Source organism: Ochotona curzoniae, unplaced genomic scaffold (assembly GCF_017591425.1).
Source record: "Ochotona curzoniae isolate NIBS_2020 unplaced genomic scaffold, NIBS_Ocur_1.0 contig_605, whole genome shotgun sequence".
NCBI classification, from domain to species: domain Eukaryota; kingdom Metazoa; phylum Chordata; class Mammalia; order Lagomorpha; family Ochotonidae; genus Ochotona; species Ochotona curzoniae.
In genome coordinates this window covers 422,892-441,646 of record NW_024466491.1, presented here as the reverse complement: position 1 = coordinate 441,646, position 18,755 = coordinate 422,892, and the positions used below count along the sequence as shown (strand labels likewise).

Sequence of the window (18,755 nt, the reverse complement as noted above, 5' to 3'; positions counted from 1 at the left end):
CTCGCCCCGCAGGGCGCATGCCCGCGGCGCGCACCCGCCCCGGCCACGCGGGAGACCCTCCGCGCCTGCGCGCTGCGGCTCAGCGCCCCCCCACCACCACCGAGGATCGCGCCACCTAGAGGTCGCGGCTGGAAACGGGCCACGCCGCCTGTCTTCCCCGCCACCAGCAACGCCGTGCTGCGCATGCGCCCACTCCGTCGTCCTCCCTCCCTCCCTCCCGCAGGAGGCGGGGACCGCGACGCGCATGCGTCCTGGGCGCACGCGCGGGCGGGGGAGGCGCGGCGTGATGCCTGTCGCGCATGCGCACGGCAGGTGCCTCGGCTGCAGGTCACCTGTGGTCAGTCTTCCAGCGTTTTTGCTCTTCCCGATTGGGTCTCGGTCAGCGGCGTCCTGTCAGAGCTTCAATCCCTTCGATTAGGGTCGAGGACCGAAGTGTGTGTGTGTGTGTGTGTGTGTGCGCATGTGGAGGGGCGTGCCTAGGGGGTGATGCTGCTTCGCCCCTGACCTGCAGCTCCTTGCACAGGACCCAGGGCCTGGTCTGCTGCCCTCCCCGGTGGGGAAGCTAACCCAGCTAGCTCCTGCACGCACGTGTGCACGCTGGGGTTGGTACTGGTCACGGGAGGCCCTGGGCAGGTACCCCAGCGGGAAGGGCAGCGTGGCCACGCTGCAGGTGGATGAGCCTCAGCTCTCAAGGCCAGGCAGGCTGTGCCGTGTCCACTTGAGCTCCAAGGCTGCAGTGAAGAACCCTCAATATGGGGCCCGGCGCGGTGGCGCAAGTGGTTAAAGGTCCTCGCCTTGCACGCCCGGGATCCCATATGGGCGCCGGTTCTAATCCCGGCAGCCCCGCTTCCCATCCAGCTCCCTGCCTGTGGCCTGGGAAAGCAGTGGAGGACAGCCCAAAGCCTTGGGACCCTGGCACCCGCGTGGGAGACCCGGAAGAGGCTCCTGGCTCCTGGCTTCGGATCGGCATAGCACCGGCCGTTGCGCGCACTTGGGGAGTGAATAAATGGATGGAAGATCTTCCTCTCTGTCCCTCCTCTCTGTATATCTGCCTTTCCAATGAAAAAATAATAAGAATAAATCTTTAAAAAAAAAAAAACCTATGAATGTGCTGTTTGGGGGGGTCGGCACTCCTGGTAAGGGGTGCCGGTCAGCCAGCTGCCTCCCCTCAACCAAGACCCCAGGCTCGGCTGTGCTGAGCTTCGATAAACCAGCCTTGTGCACATGGATCGACCTCAGAGTCCTGATCGTTTCTGGGGATCTCAGAATCTGATTTGCAAGGCCCGTGGTGGAAGCTCCTCTGGGTTTTTCAGCTTCTCCTTCTGATTCTCCAAGGCCTCCCTCCCCTCTTTGGATTTCTTTCCCTCTGGGTTGCATCTTCCACCTGGGGGAGCAGCAGGCAAAAGTCTGTAGGAATCGGCTTAGCCCACGATGGGGTGGGGAGGGGTGGACATGCAAGATCAATTCGTGAGCTGTCCATGGATCCATCATGTTTATTAGGTGGCTCCCGGTAAGGCCACCACACATCCTCAAAAGAAAAACAACAACAACAAAAAAAGTTCTCACCCCGGAGTCCGCCAGCCTTGGAAAGCCCACGGACAGCTCTTGTGGGGGGGCAAGGGGTAGTCCAAAGCCTTGTGCAGAAAGAACCAGGGGTTCTTCCCTCTCAAAGCACCCCACTCCCCAACATCTTAAGCCCAGTGTTGCCTGCCCCTCGCTGCTAAGTACCAAGGAGGGACCACCCACCACAGTTACCTGGGCACTGTTCATCCACAGACAGCTGCCTGGGCCCCCGGCCCGCCCACTCCTGAGTCAGTCTTCGCAGGGCGGGACCTGGAGCCAGCTCCAAATTGAGCACCCATCCCAGCGTGAGAAACATTGAGTCCATTTGTGGCACCAAAAGCAAGGATTAACCAGTCTCTCTGATGGGCTGGGAAGGGAGGGTCTTGTGCCTGATGCTTGTGCCCTCCCATTAGGATGGGATGTGCCCTCCGCCCTGTAGGAGGGGCCTGGATGACGCTAGAATGCCTCAAGGGAGGGGCTGAGCCACAGGTGTGTGTGGTTTTGGTCTCTGAAACGCCCAGGACAGGGTTAATTCCCTCTCTGCCTGCTCCACCCTGAATCCACAGCTGCCTGACCCGCCCCACCTGAATCAGCCCCAAGATCTCACCTGGGGCTCCCCAAGGCACCCCGTTCCTCTCCCCTGGCTTAGCCACCTCTCTTGGAAGCATAGGGACAGACGGAACGTCTAAAGGCCTCAATGGGGTCGGGGAGGGGGGGCTGCCAGATGCCCCCCACTGCCCCGTTCATTCTCCCTCCAATTTCTCTCGCACATCAGCAGGCAGGCCCTGATACACGACTTCCTCCACCAGCAGCCCGGCCTTCTTGAGACTCCCACAGTTGCCCAGCTCCTCGGGCAGCGCCTCCAGCCTGTTGCCCTTGAGCCCCAGGCGGCTGAGGGTCCCCAGGGCCGCCACGTGGGGCGAGAGGTGGCTCAGCTGGTTGTAGTCGAGCAGCAGCGTGCGCAGCTTGCGGCAGAAGAACAGCTCGTCGGGCAGGAGTTGGAGGGCGTTGTAAGAGGCGTCGAGGTGCTGTAAGTTCTGCAGGAGGCCCAGCTCGGGAGGCAGGCAGCGCAAGCCGTTGTGAGACACATCCAGCAGCCGGAGGCCGGTGCACAAGCCCAGCTGGCTGGGCAGCGTCTCCAGTTTGTTGTAAGCCAGGAAGAGCTGCTCCAGGCTCCGGAGCTTGCGCACGTGTTCGGGGACATAGGCGATCTGGTTGTGCCATAGCCGCAGCGTGATCAGCTTCCGGCAATGTTGGAAACTCAGGATCTCCTCGATGGAGCGCAGGTGGTTGTCCTTCAGGTCCAGCTCCTGCAGCGCGCCCAGGCTGAAGACGGCGTGCGGGATACGCTCCAGCCCGCACGCCACCAGCTCCAGCTCCCGCAGCACCGTTAGTTTCTTGAGGCTGTTGAGCGCCAGCAGGCGGGCCCCGTCGTTGTGCAGGCTGAGCCGCTGCAGGTGGCCAGCCACGTCGGTGACGCTGGCTGGCACCTTGCCTGCGTTACTCCGCAGCGACAGCACCTTGAGCTGTTTCAACTCCCGTAAGCTCTCCAGGGTGGCTGCCCGGGCTAGCTCGGGAGGAAACAACCCTTCTAAATGAAGCTCCTCCAGGCCCCGCAGCCCGAACACCCACAGGGGCACCTCCCGCAGCTCCTCACACTTGACTCGGATCACCTTGAGCCGATCCCGCAGGAAAATTTGCGAAGAGAAGGGCAGCCGGGCGGGCGAATGTAACAGACTGAGTTCCTGCAGGTGCACGAGCTGCGAGAGTCCCGGAGGAAAGGTGATGTCACCCACAGCCTCCAGGCGCAACGCCTCCACCTCGCTCAGCTCGAAGACCGTGTCTGGCAAGCCCGGGAGCATACACAAGGCCAGCTCTAGGCGGCCCCGGGCGTTGCGCTGCAGTTTCTGCCGTAGCTTCTCCGGCGTCCACTCGTGGTTGAGGTTGAGCTGCTTGAGGCGGCTCTCACTGACCTCCGAGAGGAAGACGGCGAAACGCTTGGAGTAGAGCGAATCGTACTGGTCGATGAGGTGCAGCATGAAGGCGAAATCGTTCTTCACATCCGGGATGTCGTTCATGCCCGTCTCCTCCCGCACCGAGCGGAAGGAATACTCCTTGAGGGGCCGGTGGAAGAGCCAGTACAGCGTGTAGAGACAGGTGAGGCCATAGGCGCACACAAAACAGATGTAACAGAAGGCCAGCTTGGAGAACAGGTGGGCTTTGGTGTGGTTGCAGCAGAAGTTGGCGTAGCCCGTGACCTCGGACGTCTCCACCCGGCAGGCCACCAGGAAGCGGATCTTCTCCACGTAGACCAGGTTGTAGATGAGGATCCCCAAGAACTTACACACCTTGAGGACCGTCTGCCGGATGTACATTCTGTGCAGAATGTCCCCTTCTTCCACGTGCACGCGAAACTTCTTGACCTTCTCGAATAAAGCTTTGGCCTGCTCACCCTCCTTCTTGTCCAGCAGGGTGACGGCGGGCGGCTCGGTCACCACCTTTTCGGGTTCTACCAGAACCTTCTCCCTCTCTTTCTCACCCTCGCCCGTTTTGCCCGGCCCGCTCCCGGCTGCATGGGTGGTGGTGGCGGCGGCGGCAGCGGCAGCGGCAGTGGCAGCAACAGACGTCCCGGTGGCCGCACCTTTGCCGCTGGCAGCCACTGGACCCTTGTGGTTCTCCCCGGAGACCTCGGACAGGGCCCGCGTGGTCCAGGGTGAATCGAAACACTTGCTCAGGATGGAGATGAAGTGCTCGATCTTGGAGCTGGTGCCCGGGAACTTGAACCAGAAGCTGGTACATACCATGAAGATGAGCGTATGGATGACCACCAGGTAGGGGAAGTACTTGGCGTACCAGTGCAGGGCCGTCTCGTAGCACAGCTGGTTGATGAAGCTATACTGCTGCAGGTCTAGGTTGTTCTTGAGGCCACTGACCTCCCGGAGCCCCCCGATCTGCTCCGACACCCCCCGCGGCAGCAGCTCCTGGCACGGGGCCTCCGACACGTTCTCCCGGGGCTCATGGCTTGGCAGACAGATGATCTTGTCCTGTGTCACCTACGGATGGCGGGAGGGAGGGAGGAGATGATGGCGGGAGAGATGATGGCGGGAGAGGAGATGGTGGGGGGGAGATGATGGCGGGAGAGGAGATGGTGGGGGGGAGATGATGGTGGGGGGAGATGATGACGGTGGGAGATGATGGTGGGAGGAAGGGGCCCTGAGCCTGGGTGAGCCTTTTGGAAGAACTGCACCGGCTAAGCATTGAATGAATGCATCAACAAGAACTTGGGTTGAATTGCGTCACCTTCCAGAAAAGATACTGAAGTCCCAGACCAAGATCGTGGTTCAACAGACTAATCCTCCACCTTAAAGTGGTTCGAGTCCTGACTGCTCCACTTCCCATCCAACTCCCCGCTGAAGCTCCTAGGAAAGCAGCAGAGGCTGGCCCACTCCAGGGAGTGGGTCCCTGGTACCCACGTGGGAGACCCAGGTGGAGCTCCTGGCTCCTGGTTTTAACCTGCTCCAGTCATTAATGAACCAGCTGATGGAAGAGCTCTCTGTTCTCTTTCTGTCTCTCTTAACTCTGCCTTTCAGATAAAAGGAATTTCCAGATTCTAGCAGCGAATGCCAGGGTAACGTTGAGCTCCCAAGAGTAGCCAGGACGGGGATCTGCATTGCCCTGCGGGTTACAGACCCAGGGCAAGGCTTCCTGACCCCCCTGCCTTTGACCCCTCCCCTCCCTGCCTGGCCACGCCCCTGCTGCATGGGTGTGGGGGGGCCCACCCCTCACCTGCAGGGTGCAGCCAAAGACGCCAATCATGAGCATGGCCACGGTGAGGTACTCTGCCAGCACATCCCACCAGGGTTTCAGCACCTTGAATGCAGGCTGCTGCTCCGTGAACTGCTTGAACTCCGCCACGGGGATCATCGCGCCACCTGGACAGGGAGAGGTTGTGGAGGAGGGGACACCAGGAGGGGTCCTCCTACCCCCACCATAAGCCCCAGGTGTGCGCCCCCCAATCCTCACGTGACCCGGCTACCACCCGGACCCTGCATGGGATGCTTGGGGTCCTCCTTCTAACTTCCTCCTCATGCACACACATCCTGGGAGGTGGTAGGGTCCCTGCCACCCACGTGGGAGACCAGGACGGAGCTCTGGTCTCCGGACTCCCATCCACTCCCCTCCCCACACAGGTCAGCCACGGGGCACCCTGGAGGAATGACCAATAGATGAGGGGTCGCGCAAGCAAATAAAACTTAAGGAAACCAGAGAGCATCCCAGCAGAACGGCTCAGGCTGTGTGCACCTGTTCCCTCCTTTTAGCCTGACCTCCTCCACCTTGGTCTGCGCCTCACCCTCCTCCCGGGGCTGTGGAAGGGAAGGGGAGAGGCCATTGTCGCCCGCCCCTTGTCACCTGCTCCCCTGCCCCCTCTGAGCTCAGGAATCCTCCCCTCCCCCTGCGTCACTTTGTTCCCAAATTCCGACGTTGTCATTCTTCCCTCCCGTTTATCTGTGACCCAGTTGGGGAGCCCTTAGGTCACCAGCCCAGACAGCCGTGACTTCCAGGGCTCGAGTCCCTCCCCCTGCCCTTCTCCGGGCTGGGGGGGGGGGTGTGCTCCCAGCACCCACCTCCAAACTTCCAACCGGAAAAGCCGGCTAGAGCCAGGTTTGGGTTCCGTGCGGCCTCAGGGGTTAGGGAGTGGCCAAGGTGAGGCTCAGACAGCCCCGGGGTGGGGGTGGAGGGCCCGAGCCGCAGGTGGTGACCGAAATACCGGACTTTCCCAAGGGAGCTGAGCCCGGTGGGGGGGACCCGGGCAGGGTCGGGGCCAGGAGTGGTGGACTGCAGCCAGATGGCTTGTCGGGGTGATACCTACGTCCAGGCTGAAGCTGGGCAGCCGGCCCACTCTGTCCCTGGCTTTCACTTTAGACCAACATGTCATTATTGAAAATACACACACAGGCCCCTGGGCAGTCATCCCAAAGTGCTGGAAGGGAAAGGAAAAGGAGGGAGGGAGGAGCTCCCGCCGCCCACATTCTCCTGTGTGCTGGTGTGGCCATGGATGGATGACTCGCTTGCCAGGGGGCACAGCATGGCAGGCAGGCAGCCCTGAGGCCTCCCACCCTACCCTATCCTACCCTTCAGCCACCTGTATTATCTCTCTCTGTTCCTTCAAAGCTTTGGGGTGGGCCCGGTGCCGTAGCCTAGTGGCTAAAGTCTTCACATTGCCATATACTGGGATCCCATATGGGCACTACCCCACTTCCCACTTTCTAGCTCCCTGCTTGTGGCCTGGGTAAGCCGTGGAGGACAGCTCAATGCTTTGGGACCCTGCACCTGTGTGGGAGACCCAGAAGAAGTTCCTGGCTCCTAGCTTCATCTTGGCGTGCCCTGGGGTCTTTCAGCTGAGCCCCTTCAGGATCCACAGCATACACATACACACAGGCCCCTCTCACCTGTTCCTTAAACGCTTCCTGTCCAACACACAAGGAAGCGCCTTCCTGGACTCCTGCGTCTGATCCGGTAGCAGACAGGTGGCTCAACAGCCTTGGCGGGGCTGGATGGGGGCTGGATGTACGCAAAGGGACAGCTTGGGGGTCATTTGGAACATGCGCAGGACAAGGGCATCAAGCATCCAATGGGAGAGACATTCCAGCCATCCCGGGGCTGGGGTGGGAGTGTGGGAGCCTGGGAGAGACCTTGCGGGAACCTTCGGCTACTAGTGGCTCTCCCTAAGCTTAGTCATTCTGTGGACAGAAGCACCCGCCACACACACACACACACACACACACACACACACACACACGGTCCCATGTCCCGGCCACCATTCACGACATACACACACACACACACACACACACACACACACACGGTCCCATGTCCCGGCCACCATTCATGGCACACACACACACACACACACGGTCCCATGTCCCGGCCACCATTCATGACACACACACACACACACGGTCCCATGTCCCGGCCACCATTCATGGCACACACACACACACACACACACACGGTCCCATGTCCCAGCCACCATTCATGGCACATCGTCCGAGGGTCCTTCCCGCCACCTCAGGTACTCAGCAGTGATGATGGATGGACCGTCAGGGTCTCTCACGCCTTCCTTCAGCTCCCACGGACGCAAGGTGCATCCGTCCGTCCGTACGCAGGACCCAGACCTCAGCGCCCAAATGGTCATTATCTGTCTCCATGACTCAACGTCGGACATCTCAAACCTGCCATTAAAAGCTCCGCAGATGCACCGGAGACCAGCCCCTCCACCTCTGTCTGCCCGCAGCTAGCGGGGGAGGGGAGTCCGGGAAGAGGGGCTTGCAGCAGTCAGGGAGCAGGGAGGGGAAAGACTGAAGACAGACCCCCTCCGGCCGCCGGCACACACCGCCCTTTGCACCTGCCAGGCCACACATTCTCTCCCTAGCTCTTTCCCCTTCTTGCCTCTGGGGCCAGAGCAGTTCAGGAATGCAACTTTTCCAAGAGTTCGTGTGGTTACAGGTGGCTGTCAAGCTGGGCCCCCTTGCCCCTCCACTCTGTCCTCAAGCACCTGTATTTTTTTTTTTTTTAATTTTGTCAAACCTGCAGGAAGGTGATGGCTGGGGAAGGGAAGGGTGGCGGTTGACGGGGGGTTGGGGGTCTTAGCAGTCTGGGACTACCCGCATACCTCACCCCAGCTTTACTTCTCTCAGACCATCCCCAAATACAGCCACTCACTGAGTCCTGACCCCCTCCCTATTGGGGCTCGGCCTGGTGGGTGGGTGGGTGGGTGAGTGCCTGTGGCACCCCCACCTCATCACCCCTAACCTGACATTGGCTGAAGTTCCCAATGAGAAACCAGTCATTTCCAAGCCTCGAGGGAGCCTTTTTTTTTTTTTTTAACACTATAGGGAAAGTGAGGCAGGGGGAAGAAAGAAGGCAAGGGGAGAGTCACTTCTCAGGTAGCAAATGTTGGGCCAGGACCCAGCAGGTGCCTTTCCAACGTGGGACTCTTAACAAGTTGCATCTGGCCTGATTTGGGAGCCCAGGAGGCATTTTCCACACGTCCGCATTTCAGAATTAAAGATGGAGTGGACCCCACTGCTCTCTACACACCCTCTCCCCAAAAGGGCTGCTTTCCCAGCTCGCTCCCTGGCAAGGTTAAAACAGGTCAAGATCTCCAGGATTAGTTTTTAACGTGCTGCTGTGGGAGCCTGCGTGGTTTCCCCCCAGGGCGCGCGCCTCGGCTCGCACACCCTCCACCCCGCCGGCTCCTGGGCGTCAGGGTAGCCGGCGCAGGCCACAGTGGCAGCGCACCTGGAGCGCGGCCCTCCTCCTCCTCCTCCTCCTGGGTCGCACCCCAGGTCCCAGCCCGACCCGCACCCTGCCACCCCTCCTCCAGAAGCCGGAGATGGGTGCGCAGAGCCCCCCACCCCTGACTCACCGCTCCGGGATGGACGCTGGGCGCGCGGAGTCCTGGGTCCCCGGGAGTGGAGAGGCCCGGGACTCCCGCAGAGTTCCCGAGGCCGGGGTGGGGCGGGCCGGGGTGAGTCAGGACGGACGGGCGGGACAAGAGCCCAGGGAGCCGGGGAACCGGCCCGCCTCACCCCGCCTCCCGGGGCCGCCTCGGTCCCGCCCTGCCGCGGGCGCGGCCAGGTCGACAAGCGCGCGTGCCGGCAATCCCAAACTTCCCGGCCCTGAAACTTTGCAGCTTGGCTTGGCTCCCCGGCAGGTGCTGGAGGACGATGCCGGAGTCAGGCACCCACGGGAGGGGGGTCGTCTGTCACCTCGCGTGGTGCAACCACCTCGTCCCCTGCGAGCTTGGCCGAAGCGCAGGGGATGAACCAAAAACGGCAGGTGGGGCAGGAGCTGTGGGCGGGATGGGAGCAAGCCCAGCAAAGTTGGGGTGCTCACCTGGGTGTCCCTAGCCAACCTTGGTCGGACCTGCCCCTGGATCAACATTGCCTTGCCCCTCCCATTCCTCCCTTCCCCAACAGAAACAGATAAATAAAACATAAGCAAATCTCCACTTGGGCCTGGGGGGGTGGGTGGGGCATCTGGAGTTGTATTTAGACCATGTTGTGGGGAGGGAAAGTTTAAATTAAAAAAAAAAAAACCTGTCCACAATGGCAGATTAGTGAGGAAGGCCCCCCTCCGACAGACCCCCCTGCTGTCTGTCTGATTCCTGCCCTTGACACAAGCCTGTGTGGGGGCCACACTCTAAGTCCTTGCGTGCCCAGCCTGGTGAGATTGGCGCTGAAGGCAGCGTGGTTGCCAGCCGGCGGGCTGACCCCGCGTGCTGAAGCAAGCATTTGGCCCCTGGGCAGCTCTATGCCTCAGGCGTCAGAGTCCAGGAGCTCATGGCCAGCGAGGGGAGTGGATGCATTGAGTTGGTATCACGGTCTGGGTCTAAGCCGCAGCCTTGGCTGGGGAGGGCGGGGAGGGCAAAGGCGCGGAGCAAATAGGTGAGCCAGCCAGGAGGCACGAGGGAGCCAATGGCCGCAGGTCGCTGCAGGTTTGGCATGGACGAGGCTCCAAGGGGCGGTAGCTGCTAACTCGTGCCTGTCACTTTCTGGAAGGGGAGGACCCAGGGGGATGGGGCTCCCAGGGCGCGTGAGACATTGCTGCTCTCAGAGCCCTGGGTGGGGGGCAGCAGGTACCCGTGGCACGCAAGGCCTTGGAGGAGATGCCCACTTCAGAGTCTCACCACATCTTTTAAAAGTTCTTTTAATTGGGAATACAGATTTACAGAGAGGGGAGACAAAAAGAGCTTCCATTTATTAGTTCGCTCCCCAAGCGGCCACAATGGCCTGAGCTGAGTTGATCCAAAATCAGGGACCAGAAGCCTCTTCCGGGTCTCCCGCGCAGGTGCAGGATCCCAAAGGCTTTGGGCCGTCCTCCACTGCTTTCCCAGTCCACAAACAGGGTACTGGATGGGAAGTGGAGCCGCCGGGATGTGAACCGGTGCCCATACGGGATGCTGGTGCTAGCAGGTGGCGGATTAGCTAGTTGGGGCATGACACCCCGTTTCACTTACACACAGACATCAGAAAAGTCTCTTGTGCGGGGACAACTTTGCCCTCAGGATCTCTGGTTCATCCTGGGCTGCCTCCCGCGACCCTTCCCGTTCTGGGATCAGAAGCCCCCCGAGTCCCAGGAGCAGGTGAGCTGGCTTGTCCAGGTGTGTGTGTGTGGGGCGGGGGGGGGGGGGAAGCAGAGGCTGGTGGTTTGGGATGGAATGGGGAGAGAGGCCACTGAGTCCACAGGGATGTGATGTGTCCAATGAAGTCGCACAGCTGACCGGGCTGACCGGGCTGACCGGGCCAGGTCCTGGAGAAGGCAGCCTTTGGCAGAAGGCTGATGGGAGGCGGGTGAAGTGTCTGCCTCCCTGCTCAGATCCCCTCTGCGCCCCTGCAAGCCGGCTGATGAAGTCACCCAATGATTGCCATTCTCCCTTGTCCAGCTGTGCCGGGCCACTGGGACAGGAGCATTTCTATCCGTTGATGCAATAAAATAATCATTTGAAAGCGGAGTGACCGGAGAGAGAGAGAGAGAGAGGTTGATTTTTCCATTCACTGATTAATTCCTCAAATAGAGTCAACTGCCAGGGCCTGGCCAGGCTGCTGCCAGGAGCCAGGGGTTCCCTCGTGGGTGGCAGGGGAGCACAGGCAGTGCTTTGGCAAGGAGCTGGATGAGCAGCTGGTTAAGGTTGGCGCAGGGATCGGAGATGCCAGTGTGGCAGGTGGCAGCTTAGTCCTCTGGGCCAAAGGGCCCCCACACTCGTTCCAGCTCCTGCCATAATCTTATCTCCTCCCTCCTGCTGTCGTCACTGAGCCGTGCCCGGCTCTGACCTCCGGTAAGCTAGGGGCTTGGCACCCTCCCCTTCCCCCACCAAAGGAAGAAGCGCCTTCCCTCTCTCTCTCTCTCTCCTCCCTCCCCCTTTCCCTCCAAATCTGTCATTCCCTACATTGGCCGGGACTATTTTACTCCAACTGTTCCCCGACTCCCAGTCTATGTGTGCGCGCGCGCGCGCGTGCGTGCGTGCCAAGGGACCCTGGGCGGCCCTCCCTCACCAGGACCCCCCCCCCGGTCGGGGACACTGACTGACCGGATTGGTCAGTGGGCCAGAGGCGCGCGGTGGTCCCGCCTCCTGGTTGCCAGGGTCCAGCCTATCCGCATCTTGGTCTCCAGGTGGTTGGGGCTGGAGGGTCCCGGCAGGTGCTTGAACGAGTGCCGGGGATGAGGGGGGGAAAGTGGAGGGGGTCCCTTAGCGACTCCCCTCCTCCCCTCGCGAGGGTCTTCAGGGTTCTCAGGCGCAGCCTTCCAGCTGCCCCTCCCTTCCAGCGCGCACCGCGCCCTCTCCCCCTCCACCTCCTGGGCGCGCTCCCGCCGGCCGCGCTCCCGGCGCGTCACCCGCCATTCCCACCGCCCCTTCCCCAGCTCTTCCTCGCCCGCGGCGGCTGAGGGGCGGGGCTGGCCGGGTTCCCCTGGTTGCCTCCGCCGGCGCCCCCTCCTCTCCTGACCCTGCTGCTGCTAACCCGGATCGGCCCGAGCCCCACCCCGGCCGACCCTGCGCGCAGCGGAACCCGCGGTGAGCAGGTGGAACGGGGTGCGCGCCCCGGGGCGCGTGGGCGGATGGGGGGGACCCAGCAACCAACGGGAGGGTCGGGGCCCGCCGGGAAGGGGCTCTTTGTCTCCGAGAGCCGCTTCCCGGGGCAGCCGGGAGGCTCTTCCTGCTGGCAGGTGCCTGCGTCTCTCCGGGGAAACTGGGGGACGGGCGCCGGGGGCTGGCGTGGTTCCTCGGGCGGGAGCCCCGGGTTGCTGGTATCAGGAACCCGTGGCCGCCCCACTCCCTGCTCCCCTTGAGGCTGTGGGGGCACAGGGGTGCGCGGGGAGGGGCTGGGGCGGGCAGGGTCCCCCTCCTCACCCCCAGCTTTGAGCGTGTGCGGGATGCAGGGACTCGGATCCAGGCCGCCATGTGTGGTGATGTGCGCGGAGGGGGTGGGGGGGATGGGGGGCAGGAGCCACATCCCTGCAGGCAGCCAAGCCCCCTGGGACGTGGGGTGAGGTGGGGGACACACACTGACCAGTCTGACTCCTCCTCAGGGGCGCGATGGATAAGAGAGACAAGACCAAGGCGGGGGCTGGGGCTGGGGCTGGGGCGGCGACGACGACGCGGACCCCGGCCTCGCGCCCTCCCGGCCTTCCCAGCCTTCCCAGCCCCAAGCCCCCGGGCTCTCCTCGGCCCCCGCCCCCGGTCACGGCAGCGGCTCTCCGGCTGCTGGGGGCTGCTGCCGGGCGAAGGCCCCTAGGGGAGCGGGCAGGGGGCAGCAGGGGCTCGCCGGCGCTGCCAGAGGCGGCGGCTGGGGCTTCGGGAGCAGCGGCAGCCAGGCGGAGTGCAGGGGCAGGTCCCCGGAGCCCAGGTACCACAGCTCCCCCGCCGCCCAGTTCCCACCCCACCTCCCTCCGTCGCCCTCCCCTTCCCGGGGTACCCCTGACCCCACCTTCTGCCCCCTCCCCGCAGCCTCCAGGCCCCCAGCAGTGGGGAGAGGGGAGCGGCCCCCTGCCAGGACCCCCGGCCAGGGTTCCACTTCTAGCCCAGGGCGTACCATGGGGACCACCAGGTAACCACAACACCTCCTCCACCCTGAGAGGCTTCGCACAAATCCCTCGGCACGAACGGAGAGGGGAGCCAGGGGTGTTGGACCCATTTTACAGATAGGAAAATGTCTGTCCGTCTGCAGGCCCGGCCCTCTGGGCCAGAAGGGCTTGCGCCCCTCCACCGAGGAACTGGTAGCCAGAAGGAAACCTGCGGAACCCCCCAAGAGGAACAGTCTGAACTCGGGGCCTCGGAGAGGTGCGTGACCCTGGCACGAGTGCAGAGACCAGCTGGCATGCGTGGGTGACCCCGCATCCACCTGTCACACCTGGCCTGCTGCTTTTGTCTCCCAGACCCTGCAGGGCCCACCCCGGCCGCCCCCTCCCCGGCCACAGCCCGACGTGTCCGGCCTGCGGGGGCCGAGATGGGGCTCCCCCGGCCAGCGCCCAGCGCCCGGCCGCAGCCCCCCGCCGACGTGCCCAGGAAAGCAGTGGGCAGTGCGGCCGAGCGCAGCGCTTCGGAGCCCAGCCCCGCGGCCAGGAGGCGTCCGGTGGGCAGCGGGGGGCTCCAGAGGCCGGCCTCGCGCCCCCTGGGCTCTGCGACCACCGCTCTGCCCTCCCCTGCACGCTCAGCCCGCGGCGCAGCACGGCCCCCCACGCAGCAGCCCCCCAAGTCCAGAGGGTCCCAGGGTCCGCGCCCCCCGCAGGCCGCAGCCCACGCCCTCCCTCCCTCCCCGCCAGCCACGCCCCCTCCACCTGCCGGGCTGCACCTGCAGGCCCCGCCCACCACGCCCGCCCTCACCTGTGCACCTGCTCCGCTCGCCCTGCAGACCCTACCCTCCCCGCCGGCCACGCCCCCTGCCCAGGCCAGCCCCTCTCTGTCCCCGCCCCCTGCCCAGGCCAGCCCCTCTCTGTCTCCGCCCCCTGCCCATGCCAGCCCCTCTCTGTCTCCGCCCCCTGCCCAGGCCAGCCCCTCTCTGTCCCCGCCCCCTGCCCAGGCCAGCCCCTCTCTGTCCCCGCCCCCTGCCCAGGCCAGCCCCTCTCTGTCTCCGCCCCCTGCCCATGCCAGCCCCTCTCTGTCTCCGCCCCCTGCCCAGGCCAGCCCCTCTCTGTCCCCGCCCCCTGCCCAGGCCAGCCCCTCTCTGTCTCCGCCCCCTGCCCAGGCCAGCCCCTCTCTGTCTCCGCCCCCTGCCCAGGCCAGCCCCTCTCTGTCTCCGCCCCCTGCCCAGGCCACGCCTCCCTCGCAGGCAGCCCCTCTGCAAGTCTCTCCCACACTCACCCTGCAGGGTCCCCCTCTTAGGTCTGTGTCTCCTCCAGGCTCTTCCTGGGGGATCCCCTCTCTGCAGGCCACACCCCTCGTGCAGGCCACACCCACTCTGACCACTACCCTCCTGCAGGCCACACCTCCGACCACGCCTACCACCCAGGCACCACCTGCTCTGACCACGCCCCTAACAGAGGTCACACCTCTGACCATGCCCACCACCAAGACCCAACCTCTGACCACACCCCTTGTGGAGGCCACACCTCCGACCACACCCACCACCAAGACCCAACCTCTGACCACACCCCTCGTGGAGGCCATGCATCTGACCACGCCCACCACCAAGACCCAACCTCTGACCACACCCCTCGTGGGGGCCACACCTCTGACCACGCCCACCACCCAGGCACCACCTGCTCTGACCACGCCCCTAACAGAGGCCACGCCTCTGACTACACCCCTCACCGACGCCACACCTCTGGCCACACCCCACACAGAGGCCACACCTCTGACCACGCCCACCACCCTGGCCCCACCTGCTCCGGCTTCACCTCCATTGCAGGCTGCTCCCTCTGCAGCCTCCTCCCCTTCCAAGGGGTCAGGCTCTCTGCAGGCCACGCCTTCCCCGCTGACCACACCCACGCTGCAATCCCAGTTTCTGACCACGCCCAGTCTGCAATCCCCGCCTCTGACCACGCCCAGTCTGCAATCCCCGCCTCTGACCATGCTCATGCTGCAATCCCCGCCTCTGACCACACCCATGCTGCAATCCCAGTCTCTGACCACGCCCAGTCTGCAATCTCCGCCTCTAACCACGCCCAGTCTGCAATCCCCGCCTCTGACCACGTCCAGTCTGCAATCCCCGCCTCTGACCACACCCAGTCTGCAATCCCCGCCTCTGACCACGCCCAGTCTGCAATCCCCGCCTCTGACCACGCCCAGTCTGCAATCCCCGCCTCTGACCACACCCAGTCCACAGTCCCCACCTCTGGCCACGCCCAGTCTGCAATCCCCGCCTCTGGCCTCGGTCTGCCCCGCTGCACACCCTCCTGCCCCGCCCTCCCTGCAGGACCTCCCACCTGCTGACTCCGCCTCCCATGCTCCTGTGACCACGCCCCCAGCACCCCTGCCTGAGGCCTCCTCCGCCCTGGTGACTGCTGCTCTGCAGGACACGCCCTCCAGCATAGCCACGCCCCCTCCGGCAGGACCTTCCCTGGGCCCGCCCCCACCTCTCACCACGCCCCTCATCCAGGCCCTGCCTTCATCTCTGACCACGCCCCTCGCCCAGGCCCCGCCTTCCCCAGCTCCACCTCTGACCACACCTCTGGTCGAGGCCCCGCCTTCCCCAGCTCCAGTTCTGACCACGCCTCTGGTCGAGGCCCGGCCTTCCCCAGCTCCACCTCTGACCACACCTCTGGTCGAGGCCCGGCCTTCCCCAGCTCCACCTCTGACCACACCTCTGGTCGAGGCCCCGCCTTCCCCAGTTCCAGTTCTGACCACGTCTCTGGTCGAGGCCCCGCCTTCCCCAGCTCCAGTTCTGACCACGCCTCTGGTCGAGGCCCCGCCTTCCCCAGTTCCACCTCTGACCACGCCCCTCATCCAAGCCCCATCTTCACCTCTGACCACGCCCCTCGTCCAGGCCCCACCTGCACTTCCGGCCTTGTCCCTCACGGAGGCCCCGCCCCTCACGGAGGCCCCGCCGGCACTTCCGGCCTCGTCCCTCCCCGAGGCCCCGCCCCCCGCCGAGGCCCCGCCCCCGCGCCGCCCGCCCACCCCGGGCCCCGACCCCGCGGCCTCGTCGTCGCGGCTGAGCCTGGCCCTGGCCCCCGCGCCGCCCGCGCCGCCCTCGCGCAGCCCGTCCAGCACGCTGAGCGGCCCCGACCTGGCCGGGCACAGCAGCAGCGCCACCAGCACGCCCGAGGAGCTGCGCGGCTACGACAGCGGGCCCGAGGGCGCCGCCGCCTCCCCGCCCGCCGACGCCGAGCTCGCCGCCTGCCACCCGGCCGCCTGGAGCCGCGGGCCGCCGCGGGGCGCGCCAGGTAGGAAGGGGCCGGAAGGGGCGGGGCTGCGGGAGGGGCCTAACGAGGGGTGGGGCCGGCGGGAGGGAGTGACCTGCGGAAGGGAGGGGCTGGGGCCGGGAGGGGCGGGGCGGGAGGAGGGAGGGGCCTGGAGGGGCGTGGCTGAGGGAGGGGCGTGGCCTGCGGGAGGGTGGGGTGGGAGGAGGGAGGGGTCTGGAGGGCGGGACTGAAGGAGGGAGGGGCCTGATGAGGGCGGGGCTGAGGGAGGGAAGGGCATAGCTGCGGGAGGGGCCCAACGAGGGGTGTGGCCTGCATGAGGGTGGGGCTGTAGGAGGGAGGGGCCTAACGAGGGGCGGGGCCTGCAGCAGGGAGGGAGAGCCCGCCTGGAGCCGAGGGCCCGTGCAGGGGACACCAGGTAAGAGGGCGGGGCCCGATGTGGGCGGGGCCTGAGCGAGGGGCGGGGCCGGCCGTGGAGGAGGGCGGGGCCGGCGGGAGGGCTCAGTGTGGATTTTCGTGCCTATGGGGAGCCCTGCCTTCTGGGGGCGTGGTCATCAGGTGGGCTGCCTGGTCCTGGGGGCGGGGCCTTTTGTTGGGGGCGTGGTCGTCAGGTGGGCGGCCTGGTGCTGGTGCTGGGGACTGCAGAGCTCCTTGGGGTGGGCTCCCTGTGCAGGGTGGGCTGTGGCGTGTCCATGCAGGGTGGGCTCCCTGTGCAGGGTGGAATGTGGCGTGTCCATGCAGGGTGGGCTCCCCGTGCAGGGTGGGCTCCCCGTGCAGGGTGGTCTGTGGCGTGTCCATGCAGGGTGGGCTCCCCGTGCAGGGTGGACTGTGGCGTGTCCATGCAGGGTGGGCTCCCTGTGCAGGGTGGAATGTGGCGTGTCCATGCAGGGTGGGCTCCCCGTGCAGGGTGGGCTCCCCGTGCAGGGTGGAATGTGGCGTGTCCATGCAGGGTGGGCTCCCCGTGCAGGGTGGGCTCCCCGTGCAGGGTGGTCTGTGGCGTGTCCATGCAGGGTGGGCTCCCCGTGCAGGGTGGACTGTGGCGTGTCCACACAGGGTGGGCTCCCCGTGCAGGGTGGTCTGTGGCGTGTCCACACAGGGTGGGCTCCCCGTGCAGGGTGGACTGTGGCGTGTCCACACAGGGTGGGCTCCCCGTGCGGGGTGGGCTCCCGTGCAGGGTGGACTGTGGCGTGTCCACACAGGGTGGGCTCCCCGTGCGGGGTGGACTGTGGCGTGTCCACACAGGGTGGGCTCCCCGTGCGGGGTGGGCTCCCGTGCAGGGTGGTCTGTGGCGTGTCCACACAGGGTGGGCTCCCCGTGCAGGGTGGACTGTGGCGTGTCCACACAGGGTGGGCTCCCCGTGCGGGGTGGGCTCCCGTGCAGGGTGGACTGTGGCGTGTCCACACAGGGTGGGCTCCCCGTGCAGGGTGGACTGTGGCGTGTCCACACAGGGTGGGCTCCCCGTGCAGGGTGGACTGTGGCGTGTCCACACAGGGTGGGCTCCCTGTTCTGGGTGGACTGTGGCGTGTCCACACAGGGTGGGCTCCCCGTGCAGGGTGGTCTCTGGCGTGTCCACACAGGGTGGGCTCCCCGTTCCGGGTGCCTGTCCCGCGTCCAGCCCGGCGTCTCTCCCTGCCCCTCAGGAGCGTTGCTGTCGTGGCCTCCGGTGGCCGGTCCGGGCTCCGCCGACGGACTGTGCACCATCTACGAGGCCGACGGGCCCGAGGCCGCGACCCCCGGCCCTGGCGCCCCGGATGAGGACCCTGCGCCCAGCGTGGGGGACGGCAAGGCGGCGTCCGGGGCTTCGGAGGCCGAGGGCCAGCCGGGGTCCCCTGCGCCGCGCAGCCCCAAGGCCACGGCGCGCCTGGGCGAGCTGCAGCTCGGGGCGCTGCAGGCCAGCGTGGTGCAGCACCTGCTGAGCCGCACGCTGCTGCTGGCCGCGGCCGAGGGCGGCGCGGGGCCCGGCGCAGGAGGGGCACGGACTGCGCTCAGCGACGCCGAGCTGGGCCGCTGGGCAGAGCTGCTGTCCCCGCTGGACGAGTCCCGGGCGAGCATCACCTCCGTCACCAGCTTCTCTCCGGACGACGTGGCCTCGCCGCAGGGGGACTGGACCGTGGTGGAGGTGGAGACCTTCCACTGAGCCCTACACCTGCCCCCGTCCCCCCCTCTCCCGGAGTCCTGCTCTCGGCTGATGGGTCATGGCGCCGGACAGTCCTGTCTGCCCCGTCCGCCCCAGGGTCCAGCCCCTGCCTTTGGCCTCTGCTCCGGTTCCACCCAAGCATCCGCTGCTTTTAACCCTGGACGCCCACTGCCCCAGCTAGCCCCCACCCCTC

At 65.3% G+C, this 18,755-nt stretch overlaps 2 protein-coding genes across 3 annotated transcripts; one reads left to right on the top strand and one right to left on the bottom strand.

Annotated features, from left to right (window-relative positions):
* Positions 1–2,306: 2,306 nt before the first annotated feature.
* Positions 2,307–5,487, bottom strand: LRRC8E (leucine rich repeat containing 8 VRAC subunit E). 2 transcript variants are annotated; one of them, XM_040990268.1, is made up of 3 exons: positions 5,350–5,487; positions 4,205–4,616; positions 2,307–4,132 (listed from the first exon to the last, which is right to left on the bottom strand). In XM_040990268.1, the coding sequence occupies exons 1-3, from the start codon at positions 5,485–5,487 to the stop codon at positions 2,307–2,309; spliced, it is 2,376 nt and encodes a 791-aa protein (XP_040846202.1). The 2 variants fall into 2 exon arrangements, with proteins under 2 accessions (XP_040846202.1, XP_040846201.1); XM_040990267.1 differs by having other exon boundaries at positions 2,307–4,616.
* Positions 5,488–12,661: 7,174 nt separating this feature from the next.
* PRR36 (proline rich 36) lies at positions 12,662–18,562 on the top strand. Its single transcript, XM_040990152.1, has 7 exons — positions 12,662–12,971; positions 13,073–13,153; positions 13,271–13,405; positions 13,501–13,836; positions 14,464–15,983; positions 16,140–16,449; positions 18,066–18,562. The coding sequence occupies exons 1-7, from the start codon at positions 12,662–12,664 to the stop codon at positions 18,560–18,562; spliced, it is 3,189 nt and encodes a 1,062-aa protein (XP_040846086.1).
* Positions 18,563–18,755: the final 193 nt, after the last annotated feature.

Excerpts from the sequence above, each read along its gene's own strand:
- LRRC8E (XM_040990267.1), bottom strand. The coding sequence starts at position 5,487 with ATGATCCCCGTGGCGGAGTTCAAGCAGTTCACGGAGCAGCAGCCTGCA. Across the intron at positions 4,617-5,349 it reads TCTTTGGCTGCACCCTGCAG|GTGACACAGGACAAGATCAT; the intron begins GTGAGGGGTGGG and ends CGCCATCCGTAG.
- PRR36 (XM_040990152.1), top strand. The coding sequence starts at position 12,662 with ATGGATAAGAGAGACAAGACCAAGGCGGGGGCTGGGGCTGGGGCTGGG. Across the intron at positions 12,972-13,072 it reads GGCAGGTCCCCGGAGCCCAG|CCTCCAGGCCCCCAGCAGTG; the intron begins GTACCACAGCTC and ends CCCTCCCCGCAG. Across the intron at positions 13,154-13,270 it reads TTCCACTTCTAGCCCAGGGC|GAAAATGTCTGTCCGTCTGC; the intron begins GTACCATGGGGA and ends TTTTACAGATAG.